The sequence below is a fragment of the Poeciliopsis prolifica genome, unplaced genomic scaffold (assembly GCF_027474105.1).
Source record: "Poeciliopsis prolifica strain line A6 unplaced genomic scaffold, Auburn_PproV2 SCAFFOLD009, whole genome shotgun sequence".
NCBI classification, from domain to species: Eukaryota; Metazoa; Chordata; class Actinopteri; order Cyprinodontiformes; family Poeciliidae; genus Poeciliopsis; species Poeciliopsis prolifica.
The window spans coordinates 11,944,393-11,963,161 of NW_026562384.1; the positions used below are offsets into that span (position 1 = coordinate 11,944,393).

Below are 18,769 nucleotides of genomic sequence, written 5' to 3' on the forward strand. Positions count from 1 at the left end.
CAACAAATTCAACAAATTTGTTGACTTCACTTTTGGAACGCTTTTAAAATCACCTTTTGGATTCTTGATAAACAAGTTTGTTTGTATTTACGCACACATTTTTGAACACGAAGAGCCAGCTGCCTACCCTCGTTACTCCAGGGCCACTGAATAAATGATCTGTGCATAAACACACGCAGACACACACGGGTGACCTTCTCAGCTCCGCAGCCCCCTGCGGAGGCCGGCTGCTTGGTGAGCTGTCCACCTCCCCCTCTCACAACACCGCAGCCAACAAGTGGTCTGATTCCAGGCGCGCAGTTAATTACTCTCTGCACTGCGAGCCCAGCTTGGAGTTGCAGATGACCTTCCATGGAGCAGGCTCTGGTGATATGGGAGCAGATGATGTGCATCATGGAGGACCTGCCAGTGACCTGTGACATTTAGGGAGGACTTGCACGTGAGTGAAACCCAGCCCACCCTCTTCGCCCTGACACACTTTATTTCATATGCACAGTACCTCCATCCCACGGCCGGACTGCACCGTGCCTTCTCCTCCAGGTCGTTACACAACAGCCAAATCGAAGACGACAGCAAATACCTTCAAACTTATACAAACGAGTTCTTATGTTTGGATAAATTGCCCTCATCGTGTTACAGGAAATCTTAAAGTTTCCGTCGAAATTCTGGCTTTGCTCACTCTTCTTATCTGAAATGCTACAGGCAGGCCTGACACAATAAACAATAAATCAATTAATTGCATAATAAATTAAGAGAAACTCAATAGTTTTCATTTGATTTATTGTTTTTCTCTTTCTCTTTGGAGAATGTGTGCAGGGCAGAGCCCTACAATAGGGAAACTGCTCAGAGATCAGGAAGATTTCATTACGATTAGGTCAAGATTTCCTCACAATTCGGCCATGCTGATTTAGGCTGCAGTATTGTAATAAAACTTTGATGCTCAAACAAAGTCTGTAGCATGTAGAGTCTTTTGCCTGCAACGTCACCACACAGCAACAAGAGAAGACGGACAGACCGCAAAAATATTGGCCATTGTGCCCAAATAGTTGAATATCTGTCTTGTCTAACAGCAAAACTGTCTCCCAGAAGGCATCACTTTCTGTCAGCAGGTGCAAATTTGTTGACTTCACTTTTGGCCAGACCGTTCTCGGTCCATGTCAAAAGGTTTTGTTGTGAAAAAGGTTCTTGGGTTGCTATGTAGCATCATGACCAGTTTCCTTTCATTTGCGGAGGCACATAGTTGCAAATTAGACAGTTTGGGGTTTTACAATGGGAAAAGTATCCCAACAATACATCAAAACTCATTTTAAAAAGCTCATGATTACCTTCCTGAATGGACTGCCCAAACTTCAATTCCGTCTGAAATTCATGGGCAATTGTGAAAATTCGGATACATAGTAAATAAATAATAAATAAGCAAGCATGTTTAAGTTAATTAGTCAATCCTGCTTAGATAATGTTTCAAAATTCACCCACAAATATAGCTGATGCCTTTTGTTTGCTTCAAAAAGTGTGTTCTTGAGGCAAATCTTCCTTAAGAACATTTATCCAAGTATTAACGGGTATGTCTGTAAATTGACATTAAGCAAAACATATAGATCCACTTCTTGCCAAGTGCCACTTTGATAAATAGGCCATTAAAAAGGACACTTTGTTTTGATGACTAACTTGATGTGCAGTTTGTACTGTACCACAAAGATTTGTCAGTATTATGTCATCCCTCGGCCACACACACATAATGTAGCTCATCCATATGTTGGGTTTGGTCATTTTTGCTCCACCGCTGGGTTTTCCTTTCATGTTCATCTGTTGCTGTGAGGTGTAGGCGGCTCTGGGCTCCTTTCCAAACCAGCCTACACCGAAGCAGAGTAATGAGATTCTAGTTTTAATGCCAAATGAGTTCACCAACCTCCCTTTTTCACCGCTGGTGGTGAGCATGATGTGCCACAGGTGAAATCACAGCACTTTTAATTGGTTGTAGTTTTACAGTAAATTCTTTGGCTGAACTCCAGGAGGCAGAGAGCTGGTTTTGTGCCAAAACGGCCTCCATCCCACCTCCAGCTTCAAGCAGAAGTCAACCAATTCTCCCACACTGTGCTTTGTCTTAAAGGATTTTTTTTGACTGTATCAAGCAAAAAGTCTGTATTTTTTGTGTTTATATAATATAAAATTTTATTAAAAATTAATCAAATGTATGCATTTAGGAAATTAGATCTTTATTCCCACATTTATCGGTAATAAAGAATTGATCTCCCCTTCAGCAGGCGGTTGTCAATATTTGGATGGCACCAAGTCTCTGCTTTCCACTGCCGTCCTTTCCAGGCGCTTCCTCCGGCGGCTCATAACCCTCCCACCCGGCTGACGTCGAGAGGATCCTTCGCTGCCCACGGCCGTGGGCGACGCGCCGGCCGCGTGTATAAAAAGCGTCCCGAGAATCCAGAACGTCACTGCCTGAAGCCGCAGCGACTCGGTCACCAGAGCTGAACCGCAGCAGAGATAGCAGCAAGCAGGCACTTCCACGCCGCGCAGGCTAACTCGCTTTCGGCTTTGGTTCGAGATGGAGACCCGTAGGACCGTGAGGAGCTCCAGCGCTCACAACTTCAAGAGTAAGTTGCGCAGCATCTCTATCCTGCGGGAGGAGGATGTTAACTTTTAATCTGATCTTGTGATTTGGGTTGTCGTATGTGTTTGCTGGAAGATTTTATGGGTTTAAAGTAGATATTTAGATGTTGAAGCAACAATAATTCATATAGTTGTGTCTTTTTCTCTGGGCGAATGAACTTTTTACGCTTTTACGCACAGAAACTTTGGTTTATTTTCAAACTTTTGAAATAGCATTAGCTTAAATAAAAACTTATTGAGTTTATAAATGTGTCATTTTGCATTGTTAAGTTCTGATAGCAAATAAGATTGCCACTTTTGTTTGTTCAAGAAAAAATAATATAGTTAAAATAATTTTAGGTGAGCAAATCTGAGTTTGGTTCTGTTGTAAAGTTTAGTTTTTTTTTTCTCTCTCTCTCTCTTTTTGCATCCAGAGTCTTAGCATAAAAAAAAACAACTAAAATTGAGTTTTGTATTTTAGTTTGGCCCATACTCCTAAAACTTTGAAGTGATGCTCCTGTATCCATGATTTGCGCGAACAACTTTCAAACTCTAACACTCAGAAGATGTGTATTTTTCTCCACATCATCTGCAGATTCTGCACGTAACCAAACTTGTTAAAAGGTCAGAAGGTTAGATGGTGGAAAATCTTGCGCAGAACTGATGAATGGAACCTTATTAATATTTAATGCATGTACTTTTCCCGCATTTACTTCTTCTGTGGGGTGTTATCTGAGTGCTGCCAAATGGCTTTTGAATTATTAATTAAAACTGAAACTGATCCCGCTCTGGGTACTGGTTGTAGCTTGTACATGCTCTCTCCTCTGGCATCTCCCCCAGCAGAAACAACCATTTAATTTAAATAACATGAGATCTAGAAGTCTGTGTCGATTTAATGTTGCAAAGAACATGATCCAATATTTAAAAATGTCTGGGACATAGATTAGTGCCAAGTTTGCCAATTAAACTAGTTAAAGGCCAGAGTTATGCAACCGGGTCACTGATACCTGTGTAACGTGATCATCTAGAAATGAACAGGTGACTGATTTTTTTCTGAATTATATATGGGCAGTATCAAAATGACATGGGTGATGGAACAGTACTGTTACATGCAATCACAACAGGTTTGATCGACAGACAGTTCATTCATAAACAGACAATGCAGGTTCCCAAACCGTAACAACACCAGCATCCCTTCCTCAGTCTTAGTTTCTGTAAAACCGTCTTCCTGTAAATCATGATGTTTTCCAGCTTAGTAAAAACCTCCTTCTGCTCCTCTGTACCTTCAGGTGGACTGACCCTTTGGTTGATTCTGTGGCTGGTGGTGGTGAAGCCGGGCGGGGTTTCTGCATGCCCCAGGCTGTGTGTGTGTTACCCTACGCCTATGACGGTCAGCTGCCAGTCCCAGAACCTTACCATGGTTCCAGCTGGAGTACCCTACGACTCCCAACGAGTCTTCCTGCAGAACAACCGCATCACAGAGCTTCGCGCAGATTCCTTTGGCTTCGAGACACAGGTGAGCGCCCTACTCGTAGAAAACGTTTCCTGTTACTAAAGAATTTCTATTTCTAACACATTCACCATTAAATCCCCATGCAGGTGCTTTGGCTGTATGGAAACAACATTACATGGATTGAGGCCGGAGCTTTCAGCAACCTCAGGATCCTGGAGGAGCTGGACCTGGGCGACAACCCTTCGCTGCGGCACCTGGAAGGTGGAGCATTCAGGGGCCTGGAGAAGTTGCAGAGCCTGCACATGCATCGCTGCAAGCTGGCCACTCTCCCCCATGATATCTTCCACAAGCTGTACAGCCTCCAGTTTCTCTACCTGCAGGTAAATGTGGCATGCAAACACACACACACACAGAGGAATGTAAAAACATTTTTGAGATGTTCATGATTTATTATTATGCTTTCAACAGGAGACAGTCATGTTGCAGAATTAGTTTACTGACGCAAGTTTGCATCCAAGCTGCACACCCCCCACACACACACAGTGACGTGTTCCACACTGCTGGAAGATTTAGTCTAAGCAACACATTCAAATACAAACTCAGAAAACCAAAGCAACACATGTACGCCAGTGATCTAGCCTCATTTAATCACACAAACTATTCAGTTTTAGTAAGGCCAGAGGATAAATCCAGAAATATAGGAAAAAAGAGCATGTTAGTTGCAAAACAAACAAACAAATCGTCAATAAAATTAGTGAAAATTCAGCAACACATCCCGCATTTAAACATTGCAGCTGTTTTCTAAAGCAAATTGAATCAGCATCAACTTCTCCTTTTGCATTTTCACTAAATTCTCTCATATTTGGGTTTTTTTCTGCAGGAAAATCAACTCCACTCTCTGCAGGACGACCTTTTCTCAGATCTGGTCAACCTGACCCATCTTTTCCTGCACGGGAACCGAATCCGTGCCCTCTCTGAGAATGTGTTCAGAGGCCTGGTCAACCTGGACCGCCTCCTTCTCCATGACAACCGCATCCGGCAGGTGAACCGTCGGGCTTTCCGCGATCTGGGACGCCTGACGATCCTTTACCTTTTCAACAACTCTCTGGTCGAGCTGCCAGGCCAGGCCATGAGGGACACCCAGGGCATCCAATTCCTGCGCCTCAACAGCAACCCCTGGTCCTGCGGCTGTGAGTCCCGTCCCCTCTGGGAGTGGTTCCGCAAAGCCCGTATCTCCTCCTCTGAAGTCGTGTGCACCTCCCCATCCCAGCGTCGTGGCCAGGACCTCCGATTCCTGCGTGAAATGGATTTCGCCCTTTGCCCCATGCCTGACCCCGGCTCCATGGCCGGAAGCACAACCACCACCTTCAGCACCAAGACCCGCTGGTGGTTCTCCAAGCACAAGCCTGCATCTTCATCGAAGGCTTCGTTCCAGAAGAGCTCAGAGAGTGTGAAGACCTTACCCTTCTCCCCCGTAAAGCCTCAGTATCCCCCCAAGAAGCCCGCTGAAACCTTACCTTACAAGTACGAACTGTCTGCAGATGAGGCAGCTCTTCCCAAGCTGGATCAGGAAGAGTACTGGGCCAACTATGGCAACGAAGACTCCTCCATCCGCTGCATCGAGCTGGACTGCGCTCCCAGCTATGACAGTGCAGCTTTCCCTTCATCCTCCTCTTCCACCATCACTCCATCCCGACTCCACTTCCTCTCCTTCTTCATAGTAACACTCCTGCTCCGTTTCCTGTTAAGCTGAGCTGTTTTCTCCTCTCACACCTTCTCTTTCCTCTCAATTTTCCTTCTGCTCTTTCTTGTTCACACGAAAGAAATTGCATCTTGATTCCCTTCAGTTGCCTCCTGCACATTCGTGGGGGTTGATTCAGTGATGCAGGAGATGGACGAGGCAGCAGGGAGCTGTTTCAGAGCGAAGAGCAGAGGTCAGATTAGCTGAAGCAGAAAACGATAAGTGAGTGCAAGTAATCTGGTGGGGTCTTCAGATGCTACTTGTGATATTCCAGTCCAAACGATGCAGGCTCCATGATCGAGTGATTGTCTAATCACTGTTTATGTCATGATAGTTGCATAGAGCAGGGGATTCACAGACAGTATGGCACCACCAGATGTTAGAAAAATATGCAGATCCTGAGAAGTAATGGAAGTGATGAAAAGGCTCAAACTCTTACCAGCAAACAAGCACCTGTAAATACAGCACAGAGTCACTGCAGATAAGCTTATTATATATTGTACATAGGATTAACAGGATTTGTACTTTTAGTAAGAACAGTTTGTATTAGGTTCATTGATTTTGATGGAAGGAAGCCCAATAATATGTGTTAGCTCGTACAGTTTCACTCAACCGTCACTCTAGTCTTATTTGCTTTCATGTTGTTTCCTGGACTTCTCTGATTCTCTGTCTGTTTGATTATGTTTGTAAAACTTATTTTTGTGTTTCTAACCAGAACATTTTTCACAAAAAGGAGAATTTGAAAATGCATGACTTGCTTTGGATTTGACCAGTCCACCGATTCCTCTGGTTTCACCAACATATATGCAAAATATGGTCAAACAGATCGTGGCAAGCAACCAGATGTGTCTGCTTATTCCATGATGGAGCTGCAGCTTTCTGTCTCCTGTGTCTGTGGAAGAAAAGTTACTGCAGTGGATTAAGGCCATGTGTTTGTGACCAACTCTCCATGTCTAAATTATGACAGTGAATTTCTAAACTGATTATACTGTGATGTTGATGGATTTTGTATTTTCAATGGAAGATGCTGTTGAAGTGTTTTATTTAATAAAAAAAAAACTGAATTTATAAAGTCTCAGGAACCTTTTTTTTTCTCAAAGCGGTATCTTTATTTGCCACATTAGAAACTGACATTGGAATTAAAATAAGCCTTATGAAATGAAGTCAAAGAGATTCACATGTATACAAGCATAATATATAATTATTTTTCACATTATTATGTCATTAATTTGTTTGCATAAATTTGCTGAAATATGTCTTATTTAGCATTCAATATGGGAAGAATAAATTGTTCGATTTGGTCATTATAAGTTGTTTTATTAACCAAATAGAGCAACTTAGGACTCCCATCTAAGAATAATAACATTTAGTTACATGCAATGTAGTTCTTTCTTGCAAGTTTTCATCTTATTTATATAAATTATTTTGACAAAGTCACAGTGATCCACAAAGAAAGTTTGAACGGGATTAAATAAAAACACAATTATAAAGAAAAGTGCAAATTGAACTTAGGAGGTAAATAAAACATATAAGTACAATTATTTAATTTGATGCACTTTGTTGGCCTCAAAGGGAAATTAATTTACAGCAAAGTCTACAAGATCCACACCACAACACACACATTTTCTATTCCATTCTCATAATAAGAGAAAAAACAGTTTTCAGCTCTTTTTTATGTAACAGTACATATACATGAAATAGCTAACAAGCAGGCAAATATCTATAATAACTTTGTACTTTGAACTTTATAGTCTTCATTTTGTCAGTGCTGAACTTGTTTATAAAACTACAGGTGGTGGATGGATGGTATGTTTTTTTGTGAGTGTGCAAGCAGCATTAGAGGTTCAAGTGTGACTGGGAGTGTGAGTGAAGAAGGTCACCAGTTCAAGCGCCGGTCACTTCGCTGCCCAGCACTCTTTGCTTGCTGTTTACAGATGGCGGCTACATCAGGCCACTGCAGAGGGAGTCTGAATGTGCATGTGTTTGGGGGCTAGTGGGTGGGCTGAGACATGAATCAGGGAAAGAGGCAGGATGGGGAACACGCACCAGGACCAAAATGTGACGATGCGTGTCGGAATCAGCACACCCCCTCAACAGGTCCGCTCTCAACATGAATATGTTCATCATGGTGCTTGCAGTCATGCATGCGCTGTGCCGAGATGCTAGCACACACACTGAAACGCAAACTTCAGAGAACTTTCATGATCGGATCCACTTTTACTATTTTAATGGAAAACTTACGGAATAGTTTACTAATTTGATCATTTAAACTGATTAGTATTTCTCCACTTCAAAACATATTCTTTATTTCAGAAAATTAAAGACAAATGTGTTCAGACAGCAGCCAAATGCTGCACTGACTCCAGTCACAGCTCTTACATTGTGACTCTTCACCAAACTTTTCAATTAAATGTATGTGTAAACAAATGGCCTTCATGATCACATGGAAATGTACTCAGGAGTCTGTCATCAAAGCTTGAATAAAGGCAGCAAATACTGAGCTTTAATTATTTGGCAGCTTGTGAGAAAATATGTTGTGGAAAAGTAAAGGATTACTTGACTGTTTTCTTGGCAAGTCACTTCCTGGTTCCTTAGCAACTGCTCAGAGAGATGAAACAGTCTGAAACCCAATGAACTGAGCAAATCAGACATCTTTACTTAATGTCCCCCCTTATTTGTACCGATACGCCAGAAAATGTGTATCCGGTTAATGAAAGCTCTACAGATAATGCAACCTGATGTGACCATGTAACACATTTCATTGGCTAACTTACATGTTTTCTTTTCACCTATTCAGATTTCACTGAAAAACTTTTGTCTTTTCATCGTTACGTGCTCCAGTGTTTGTATAGGGGCCTGACACAAAGACACAGGAGATGAACAACCGTCCATGTAAGTATTTAAGCGGCGCCTTGAAGAGCTCATACTCCTTGAAAGCTCCTTGCATTGAAAACCAAGAAACACAGCAGACAGGTCAGGTTGAAAGTCAGGGGGAGAATTAAAGAAGAATTATGTCAATAAATAATATTCCAAGCTTAGAACATTTCATAGAGCACTGTTCAATCTTCTGAGCAAACTTTGGCACATCTGCAAAATTGTCAAGAAACATCTCCACCTAAACTAACTGAATGACCAAAGAAAGCCTCCATCACCAAAGCATGAACCACGGAGATGGCAGAATCATGCTTTGGGAATAATTTTCAGATCAAAGTTAATGTGAGGATGAACAAAGTTGAATACAGAGCAGTCTGAAGAAAACCTGTCAGCAGTTGTAAAAGACTTGTTATTGTGGTGGAGGATCACCTTCCTGCAGGACATCAGCCCTACATGTACAGCCAGAGCAACACTGGGACGGTTTGTATCAAACCACTCTAAGTCTAGGCCTAAATGTGTATTTGAAATTTGCTTGAAAATTGCTATAAAGTTGCTGACTTGGACCTGATATTTCCCAGAAATCTAATAATCTTTGATCTCTCAGGAAATAATATTACGACTTTTATGTAACAGGACATTCACTGTTGAACATTGAAAGATGACCACCTGCAGAGTTGCAAGTTCATTGTGATTTTCCTTTCCATGTTTCAGAGCTTCTCTGTTGTGACAAAACTGTAGGCGTTTGCAGACATTCCCTTACTGGGAGTTCTTTGGACTTTCATTGTGTTTGTTCCGGTGAAAAACCAGGTCATAAGCTGCGAGAATCACTCTGACAATGTGTGCCCACTCTTTCTCCACCCATCTGGCAACCAGTGTAGCCATGTTCAGCTTTTCAGCGTCTCTTTTGTGCATCTGCGTGCCTTTATATGGCTGTCACTCATCTCATCTCATTTTTTTCATCTCAAGCTCCATCACTCCAGCGCATCTACATCCCTTTCACACTCTTCCCATCTGGCTGTGCTTTTCTTGCCTGGGTTTATTCCAGTCGGCGTGTTCATGTGCGTAGGTCTTGGGTATTTGCTGACGTTCACCTTCGCACGTGTTGGTTGCAGCGGATATATCAGGGCTCCACCAGGAAGGTCCAAGAAAGGAGCAGGCAGGAAAAGACTTGCTGGAAAGGAAAATGTCTAAAAGTTCAGTCTTTGACAGAAAGGAAAATATTTAACTTACTACTTTAAATGGTGAAAAACCCTTTTCTTTCAAATTTGATGAGCTATTGCTACATGAGTTTTTCAGCCAACAATCAACACTATCTAACATAAATCTACAGAGAATTTGAACTAATTTGCCTTTGGGATCAATACCGTATTTTTGAGTTTGAATTTGAATATCTCAGCTTTGGATACCAGCAAAAGTGAATGCAGAGCAGCAAATGTCTGCTCTGGTACTTCAATGAAAATGAATTTAAAAAAAAAAAACAAAAAAAAGAACAGCTATTTGGAGATTCATTTTTCTTTTTAGAAAGAAATCCTTTTGTATGAAATCATTTATTAAATAATACACATTCATTCACCACTGTTAAAAGTAAAATAAAATAAAATAAAATAAAATAAAATTAAATTACCCTCTCCAAGAATCAGGGATCCACTCAATCATCACTATTTTAGCAGAGCACCTTTGGCAAATTTGCTAATTTGGTTTGACACATTTTCCACACAGACGTAATTGAATCAGTCCAAACTCAATTGCTGAACCATAATAATCAAACAGGTTATTACTTTTTAGTTGAGCTTGTATCATGTCATATTTTCAGTGAATTTGTGAATAGCAGAAGATTCCTCTAAGTTGTACCTTTCATGATAGCCCTTATTGGTAACTGTATGTTGACACATAAATGATTTGCAGCGATTTGAAGCATATAAGTCAGGTATGTATAATGTGATTTATATGGAGATTCTAAATGGATGAATGATAGATGGTTCACAAAAATGATTTTTGAGTCATGAATGGTCCGCCTTCTGATGTTCTCCTACTCCTCTAAACCGGCTTGTATTTGGATAGAAATGTAAACATGCTGCTGGTATGAGCATTTGTGATGAGACCAATGTCGGTTTCTGAGTCACTTTGGGGTAAAAGTGGGGGACGAGGTGAAGGAAGGGCACATCTGTCCTGCAGTCTGTCCACCCCTCTCTATCCTTCTGCAAGCTGCTAAAAATACTCTGCTGCAGATTGCAAAGACAGGCTAAGACCCACAGAAACCGCAGAGATTTGCTGTATCTATTTGCATGACATGATTCAGAAAGGGTGAGATATAATTGTAAGCCAGAGACAAGAGAAGAAGAAACGATGAGGTGGTTGGTAACAAAGGACAATAGAAGAGTGATTAGATGTGCTTTTGTGAGTCACTCCGCCTCGCTTTGGGGAGTTGTATTTTTCTGGCATAGACGCAACTTGTGACGTCCCTTTGACGAACCAACTTTATGTGCCCAAAAAAGTCACTGTCATATCCACAGTGACGGACAAGCGTTGCTATTCCGGGAACGCCGAATTGGCTCCTGACTTTAGAGCATTCAGTCACATCCGTCTGCTGTTCTGGAAGGATTTAGTCCTCTTTCCTGATGCCTGTCTTGGATTCAGTCTTGTAAACTCTCCAAATAAGACCAGATTTTGGATTAGGAAAACGATGAAAGAATATGGGAGCCCAACGGTTTGAAGAGGCTCTGAAACTTGTGCACATCCTGGTTCAAATTTCTGATTTGTAAGACTTTGATAAATCATTTTCAAACCCAAAAAATTTGGCACATGCTCAAATTGTCCAAGAAGAAAATGTGGATGTTTACCATATTAATAAAGAAAGAGAAAAATAAAAACAAAGGAACAAAAACCTGACCGGATACACTTTCAAAACCTTAAAATAATACTTTTTGGAAGTCATTTTGATTTTATTTCAGCATCTTCCTGACCTTTCGCGGGTCACCAGCGTCAGCAAAAATGGCAAAAACTGTACAAAATTGATGGAAACATGGAGGTAAAACTGAAGATGTTATGATTTGTGTTTTAGGTTTTACTCTCGTGTAATTACTGGATACAAAAGGGTCCTCTAAAGGGTGTGACTTGACTAGTTTAATGACGTGTTTTCTGGGCGGAAACCCCCGCCCTGGTGTGAATGGTTCAGTCCGTGTAAACTCTCCCCTCTCCCTGCTGCGGTTCTTGGTTCGGTCGATTTGAGCGCGAAACCTCTCCAACAAACATGGCGCCCAAAGCAGGTGGGTGTGTTTTGTTGTGACAAACCGCAGGGAAAAAGCTGATTGTTTTATTCACATTATGAAGGCGCCATCCGCTAATCTCCCTGTTAAAGGGTTATCTGCACATTGTGTCGCTAGCTTCACTCTTCGTGACGTCACTTGTCATTTGAAAGCCTCTGAATTAAGTTCCGGAACACATTTTTAACCCTGAACTCGCTTCCGGACGCCATTCTAGGACGGACTGCAGATGTAATGGCGTTATAATCCCTCATTTAATCCAGACGGGCATTAATTTGAAGCATTTACGGATGAATTGAGGCTGTTTTTATTGTAGTGTTTGTTGCGTTCAGGCCGCAGAGGGACGAAGCGCAAAGCGGAGGAAGTTCAGACATTTACGGAGGAGAAGAAGGAGAAAGGAGAGGAGGAGGGCGGCCAAAATGGCCTCAAAGTGCTCATTGAACACTGGTGAGCTCTTTTATCAGCTTATTATTATTATTAATAGATGAATGAAGAGTTGGTGTTAAATGAGAGGACATGTCCCCAGATCTTCACAGGACAAACAAAGTTGCAGACAGGTATTTGTTTAGTGTGTAGGAGCACAAGAGTTCATGTTATTAGAAGACAGATTACTGAACCTCAAATTAAAAATGAGAGGTAAAATATATTTATGTGGATCTAAAGACCTCTGAAGTTCATTAACTCCAATATTTCAATTTCTGCCTGTCTTTTACTGATGCATCACATCCACTTTCAGGCAAGCAACACTTATTAAAATATTTTCCAAAAAACTTTTTGATGGTCATCCATTACAGTGAGCCAGGTCACTTCCACGTTTCTCTGCTAGGCGACAGAACACCGTGCAGCCATGTTGTACACCCTTCTACTGAAATCATTCACTGATTACTTTTAAAGAAAGCAACTGAATTCTGGAAATACCCATGGACGTGAAAATACATCTCAATAGCTGTCATCCTGTGTATTTTCGATGTTTTCCTGCTTCAACTCAGCTGAATCAAGTGACTCCAGCAGAACTTGATAACATGATGTGATTCAGTCGTTTAAAACTCCTGGAAAAGGAAATGATTTTCCAAACTCTCTTTAAACAATGGCTCAAATTGAAGTATCTTCATTTAACATCTGACACGTACTTTTTGCACACACACAATGATGTTAGTTGACAACGTGTCTGTAAAATGGTCTGGCCTTGAAGTAAGAAACGGCACGGATTGTTTACATTCACACTTATTCGTCACAGTCTACTCTGGGATGTCTCATCTCGAGTGGATATTTACGAGTTTGCTCGTAACTGGCATTAAACGTTCCCTGAAAGACAATTTGCAAATAAATATAATGCGGCCCATTCTTTTCCAGCCAGCGGATGAATGAGCCGGGTTAAAGAAGACCATTTATGAAGGAAGAGTTTATTATGTCTATTAGGATTTATAGTGTAAATATGCAACTTCCTGATAATTAATTAATGTCCTGAGATTCATTGTTTGTTTAAAATTACTCAACATTATTACTTTTTTCTTTTAAATAGGATTTATATCTTGACATCCAGTAAACCAGGCATGTTTACTTCAGCCACATGGTCAGAGCCAGGTCACCATAACTGTTTTTCTTGTGAAATGATTCATCTAAACCGTTCTTTTCCACCACAGGAAGTACATGTGTGGGGCTTTTGCTCATTCTTGATCTTCTGTGTCCTGCAGCAAAAGCTGACGAGTGTATGGGCGTAACGCCGAGGAGGTGAAATCTGCCCTTCTGGCTGCCCGCCCCGGGCTGGCGGTGGTCCTCAACCCTGAGAAGCCCCGCAGGAACAGCTTTGAGATCACGCTGCTGGACGGAGGCAAAGGTGAGGAGGGATGAGATGGAGGCGCCAAGAGTAACGGGGCCTTTTGGTCTCCCCAAGGGAACACCGATGTTCTTGCCAAGTTTTTGCCCTTTCGTATCGTAGAATCATCGTCATGATTCGTTCAGCTGACTGTCCATTTTTTCTCAAAGTTGAAGTAAAAATTTCCCTAAGTGGGAGATCAAACCAAACATTTCAGAAAAATAATCCCTTGACGTTTTCTTGGTTTTTCCACCTGCTTCAGTTGTTTGTTGTTAGATATTTCCAGTTATTGTCTTTATACTTATGATTTGACTTGCTGGTTCGAATAACTCATCTCTTTTGTGTCATCCCTAAAGAAACATCTCTTTGGACGGGAATAAAGAAGGGTCCACCTCGTAAGCTGAAGTTTCCCCAGCCAGACAGTGTTGTTGCTGCTCTGCAGGAAGCTCTTAAGACTGAATAAACACCAAGTGAAGGTTGGTCAAAGCTGACATGTTTTTAGTGTAGGCAGATATTAGTCCAAGCATTTAAATTGTCTCATAATACCATTTAATCAAGCATTTTTACATCCGTTACCACATTTTGTGTGCCTTAAGTGAAATTCAAGAGATATTTATCTTTTTCTTTATGTAGCTGAGCATCTTGGAGATCTGACTGGTGGAAGCAGAATGATGAGGGGTGACCAATGAGATGTTCTCAGTCTCTCCTCTGATGAGCCCAGCTCCATCTGAAGTCTCCTGGACGCACGGCGACACCTAGTGGATCATCTGAGCAAATGCAACTTTATGTTTTGCAAAGTTTGTCTACATCCCAGTTCTGAAAACTTTTGTTGTTTTTTTAACCTAAATAAAGTAATTTTATTGATGTGTTTTGTGAGTTATTTTCAGTAAATAAATAAGTTAATGTTAGAATCTGTCTTCAAACAATCACATATTCACCACTAATAAATGAATTGATGCAGTCAGCTTCATGGAAAAAAGTTAATATTCTAATATGTTTTCATTTTAATATAATTCTAAGAGATATTTTTTTGAAAAATTGGTTAAACTTGTGAATTTCTTTCCCTAAATTTACCTTTATCTTATTCATTATCAGTTCTAAAACAAGCCATATTTCACACAACTACAAACTCATTTTTTGTCATCCATAATTGTTGAGAATGTCTAACACTACAAGCTTACACACTAGAGTCCAAAACCTCAACACAATTTGGCTTTTGGTATTCTTAGTGTACTGCAAGTGAGGTAAATGATTAGAAATGTGCATTTCTATATAGGTGGAGAAAAAGTATTCCAGTTTGCTCTTGTAGGAGCAATCGTTTGTATCAACCAAAAATTACTTCATTCAAAAAAGTAACTAAATCGATGAGGAAAGGAGCCTCTGGATTATTCGCTCCAGTAAAGCGAACAATCCTTGGTTATTTGAACAACCCAGGCTATTTGGAATGGTCCAATAAAGCAGTTTAATAAAGCTATTTAGAAATAGGACATTGCAGAGCTAATGCTGTCCGCAGGGGGGCAGTAATTTAAAAAAAGCATGTCCTCTATTTGCGTGACATCATCATTACGCGACAGCGATTCCTCTTGAGAGCTGCACTATTTTTTTGTCCTCCAGAAGTAAGTTTTAAATCTAACGTGTGAGTATTACGCAGCACATAAAGCAACATATTAATCACCCTATTGAGAAAACTGGAGCCATGTGGCGCACTTGTGTGTTATTATTCCTGGTTTTATTTGATTGTTTTTGTAGATTAGCAGCGGCATGCTAAGTGAGAGCTAGTTTGTTTTCTACTTTCATCTCGTTTTGTCTTCGTATCTTAACCCAATACGAAGTTGTATCGTGTATTCTGGCATCCGTTCGCTTTTTCTATACATAAATGTTTTTTATGATAATTAATAGCTGCATATTTTCAGTTATTTTGCTTTGGAAGACACGTTTACCTAAAACAACAATATTCCTCTCCTAAAGCTTGTCAAAAACTACCTCCTTTTGTTTGCTGAAGCAGAATGAAGCGTTTTCTAAAAGTATAAGATAATCACTGAATGGAATGTGATTTCTGCTCGACAGTAATGGCAGCAGAGGGTGTGGAAAAGACCAGCGAAGATGCGTCTTCTTCGGGGAAGGTGTGCACCAGGTTCGACCTGGAGAAGGAGACAGAGCTTCGCTTCGAGGTGGAGGCCGGAGAGGCCGCGGATCAGGTGGAGATGGAGCTCCTGACGGGGATGGCTGAGGTGTTTGGCTCTGAGCTGAACCGCAACAAGAAGTACACCTTCGGACCAGGCTCCAAGATCGCAGTTTTCACTTGGCAGGGCTGCAGTGTGAATCTGTATGGAAAGCCAGAGGTAAAGGGCCTGGTGTAGATGTTTGAAAGTTTTCATTTTGTATTCTTATCTGCAATAAAACATAAACCAGTGTTATTTTTGATAAGAATAAAACTTGGGTTCTGCAGTAGTTGCAAATCAGGAAATAATTTACGAAGTTGGGTTAATGATTGCGCTCTTACTTTGAAATTGCTTGAGGTCTTTCCTTCTCTTTTTCTTAATAAATTCAGGTAGCGTGGTAATAAAAGTGTTGTTATCACTGCAGGTGGCCTATGTGTCCAAGGATACTCCTATGCTGCTCTACCTGAACACCCATGCTGCCCTGGAGCAGATGAGGAAACAAGCTGAGCGGGAAAATGAGAGGGGACCCAGAGTAAGTTTTAATAAGAATCTTTTAGATCTCTTCATAAACGCTTCAGAACAAAATGATAATAAGACCACTAAATGCTTGTTCTCCAGGTGATGGTCGTGGGACCTGCAGATGTGGGGAAGTCCACAGTGTGCCGGCTGCTTCTCAGCTATGCTGTGAGAGTTGGAAGGAGACCTACGCTGGTGGAACTGGATGTTGGACAGAGTGGGGTAAAAGCCTTTTCATTTTTAATTTTTTAATATCAATATGGCATTGTAAGGTTGTTGATCTGTAAGAGGACAACTACCTTATTTGTTATCACTCCATTTCCAGTGAGATGAATAATGCTGAAATACACAAATAACTTGTAGTGTCATATGTATGTTTGAAATACGTAGTTATTTGAAGGAATTTGTTCAGTAATGCTTCATGATATAAGGAAATATGAAAATGAAATGTTATGAAGTACTGTTGTAGTTGGTTGGGACAAATCCACATATTCCTCAGTCTTCTCTTTTCCTCTTTTCAATCATGTTGAGCCCAAAGCTCTTCATGAAGTTTAGCTTCTTATCCAACAAAATATATATAAAGTTTGGGCATAAGGGGCAAAGAAAATCCTCCTAAACAACTAAATGCGGTATTGTCAGGCACACCATTATTGCTTGGGACTTGGAAAAAAATACAATAATCAAGAAATAAAAATAACACCAGCTTTATTGTAGGAGTCTTGAACTTATAAGGTGCTAACGGTTGCAGGGAGAGGTAGATCTATTGTAGTGGCTAATAACAAAGATTAGATTTGTTGCATTCAGAATCTGTAACACTAATATCAGTGTTGCATGAGTTCTGTTTCTGTGCAGCTATTGTTGATGTGTATCCAGGTGAATCTATGGTAATCATAGGAGCCATAAATTGATGTGAATTATGTTACTCTCCTAATTTCCTGTGATTTTAAAACTATGTTGTTGTTGTTTTGAGGACTAAGCTGTGTACTGCAATATGTTGTCTCAGGTGTCTGTTCCAGGGACAGTATCAGCTCTGTGCATCGAGCGTCCTGCAGACGTGGAGGAGGGCTTCTCTGTCCAGGCTCCTTTAGTTTATCACTTTGGTTCTACGACTCCTGGAACCAACATCAAACTTTACAACAAGGTAAGAAGGAAGATTCTGCATTTACAACTTGGTTTGTTTTGTATTTGTCTGACTTTCTTATCTAACCTCATAGCTGACGTCGTGCCTGGCCGAAGTGTTCTCTCAACGCTGTGAGGTAAACAGGAAGGCCAGTGTTGGTGGCTGCATCATCAACACTTGTGGCTGGGTGAAGGGTTCTGGGTACCAGGCTCTGGTCCACTGTGCCTCCACCTTCCAGGTGGATGTGGTGCTTGTGCTGGACCATGAGAGGCTCTACAATGAACTCAAACGGGACCTGCCGCACTTTGTACGTGTTGTGCTGCTGCCAAAGTCCGGAGGAGTGGTGGAGCGCTCCAAGGAGTGCCGGCGGGAGGCACGGGATGAAAAGATCCGCGAGTACTTCTATGGCTTCCGCGGGCTGTCCTTCTTCCCTTTCTCTTTTGAAGTGCGATTCTCAGATGTTCGCATCTACAAAATAGGGGCGCCGTCCATCCCAGACTCCTGCCTGCCGCTGGGAATGTCACAGGACGACACGCAGCTGAAACTGGTGCCAGTAACTCCAGGGAGGGACCTGACGTATCACATGCTGAGTGTGAGCAGCGTCGACGACGGCGATGAAGACGCCAGGAAGAGCATTGTGGAGAGCCCCGTCTGCGGATTCATTGTGGTCACAAACGTTGACACTCAGGCGCAGGTGATGAAAGTGCTGTCACCTGCACCCAGACCACTACCCAGACACACGCTGCTCATCATGGACATCCGCTTTATGGACATGAAATGAAACCACATGTTGGAGAAGAGGACTTGGGATGAAGTAATGATCATATTTGTGAGCACTTTTACTTTCTAAGTGCTTTGCAAGGACTTAAAAGAAAACGAGATAGAATTAAAATGAATACTTTCCTTTATTGTTTACACTGTGCACTTATAGGTGCTGAAATATTTTTCTTGATAATCTGTTTTATAGAATGTCTTTTCTTCTCTCTTGTACAAATAAATTTTAACTATGAGAAACCCCGTGTATTAATTATACAGTTTGCTATCACACCTCCAATTCCAAAAGCTAATCATGTAATCTATCCTAACTGATGGCTAATTTACTAAATTCTGAAAAATTTTAAATTATATCACTTCTAAGTGAAGTTGTAGATTTTTTTTTTTTTTACCTGTTAAGTTTGTGTATGAAATGGGAGTAATGGCTGACATTTTGTGTGGTCCACATC

At 41.2% G+C, this 18,769-nt stretch overlaps 3 protein-coding genes across 4 annotated transcripts; all 3 read left to right on the forward strand.

Annotated features, from left to right (window-relative positions):
- Positions 1–2,462: 2,462 nt before the first annotated feature.
- On the forward strand, positions 2,463–6,831 carry rtn4rl2b (reticulon 4 receptor-like 2b). Its single transcript, XM_055034764.1, has 4 exons — positions 2,463–2,606; positions 3,891–4,117; positions 4,201–4,434; positions 4,935–6,831. Exons 1-4 carry the CDS (start codon positions 2,558–2,560, stop codon positions 5,805–5,807), a joined length of 1,383 nt encoding a protein of 460 aa, XP_054890739.1. The 5' UTR covers positions 2,463–2,557; the 3' UTR covers positions 5,808–6,831.
- A 5,004-nt stretch (positions 6,832–11,835) lies between these two features.
- selenoh (selenoprotein H) lies at positions 11,836–14,612 on the forward strand. The gene is made up of 5 exons (XM_055034469.1): positions 11,836–11,935; positions 12,265–12,379; positions 13,627–13,769; positions 14,105–14,224; positions 14,382–14,612. The coding sequence occupies exons 1-4, from the start codon at positions 11,920–11,922 to the stop codon at positions 14,209–14,211; spliced, it is 381 nt and encodes a 126-aa protein (XP_054890444.1). The 5' UTR covers positions 11,836–11,919; the 3' UTR covers positions 14,212–14,224; positions 14,382–14,612.
- A 701-nt stretch (positions 14,613–15,313) lies between these two features.
- Positions 15,314–18,551, forward strand: clp1 (cleavage factor polyribonucleotide kinase subunit 1). Of its 2 annotated transcripts, none has more exons than XM_055034395.1 (6): positions 15,314–15,364; positions 15,816–16,090; positions 16,335–16,442; positions 16,529–16,648; positions 17,430–17,567; positions 17,641–18,551. In XM_055034395.1, the coding sequence occupies exons 2-6, from the start codon at positions 15,818–15,820 to the stop codon at positions 18,325–18,327; spliced, it is 1,326 nt and encodes a 441-aa protein (XP_054890370.1). In that variant the 5' UTR covers positions 15,314–15,364; positions 15,816–15,817; the 3' UTR covers positions 18,328–18,551. The 2 variants fall into 2 exon arrangements, with proteins under 2 accessions (XP_054890370.1, XP_054890369.1); XM_055034394.1 differs by having other exon boundaries at positions 15,322–15,384.
- The last annotated feature ends 218 nt before the right edge of the window (positions 18,552–18,769 follow it).

Bases quoted from the DNA above. Each gene is read 5' to 3' on its own strand.
- rtn4rl2b (XM_055034764.1), top strand. From the start codon at position 2,558: ATGGAGACCCGTAGGACCGTGAGGAGCTCCAGCGCTCACAACTTCAAG. The intron at 2,607-3,890 runs GTAAGTTGCGCA...CTGTACCTTCAG, and splicing joins CAGCGCTCACAACTTCAAGA to GTGGACTGACCCTTTGGTTG. The intron at 4,435-4,934 runs GTAAATGTGGCA...TTTTTTCTGCAG, and splicing joins TCCAGTTTCTCTACCTGCAG to GAAAATCAACTCCACTCTCT.
- clp1 (XM_055034395.1), top strand. From the start codon at position 15,818: ATGGCAGCAGAGGGTGTGGAAAAGACCAGCGAAGATGCGTCTTCTTCG. The intron at 16,091-16,334 runs GTAAAGGGCCTG...TTATCACTGCAG, and splicing joins ATCTGTATGGAAAGCCAGAG to GTGGCCTATGTGTCCAAGGA. The intron at 17,568-17,640 runs GTAAGAAGGAAG...CTAACCTCATAG, and splicing joins ACATCAAACTTTACAACAAG to CTGACGTCGTGCCTGGCCGA.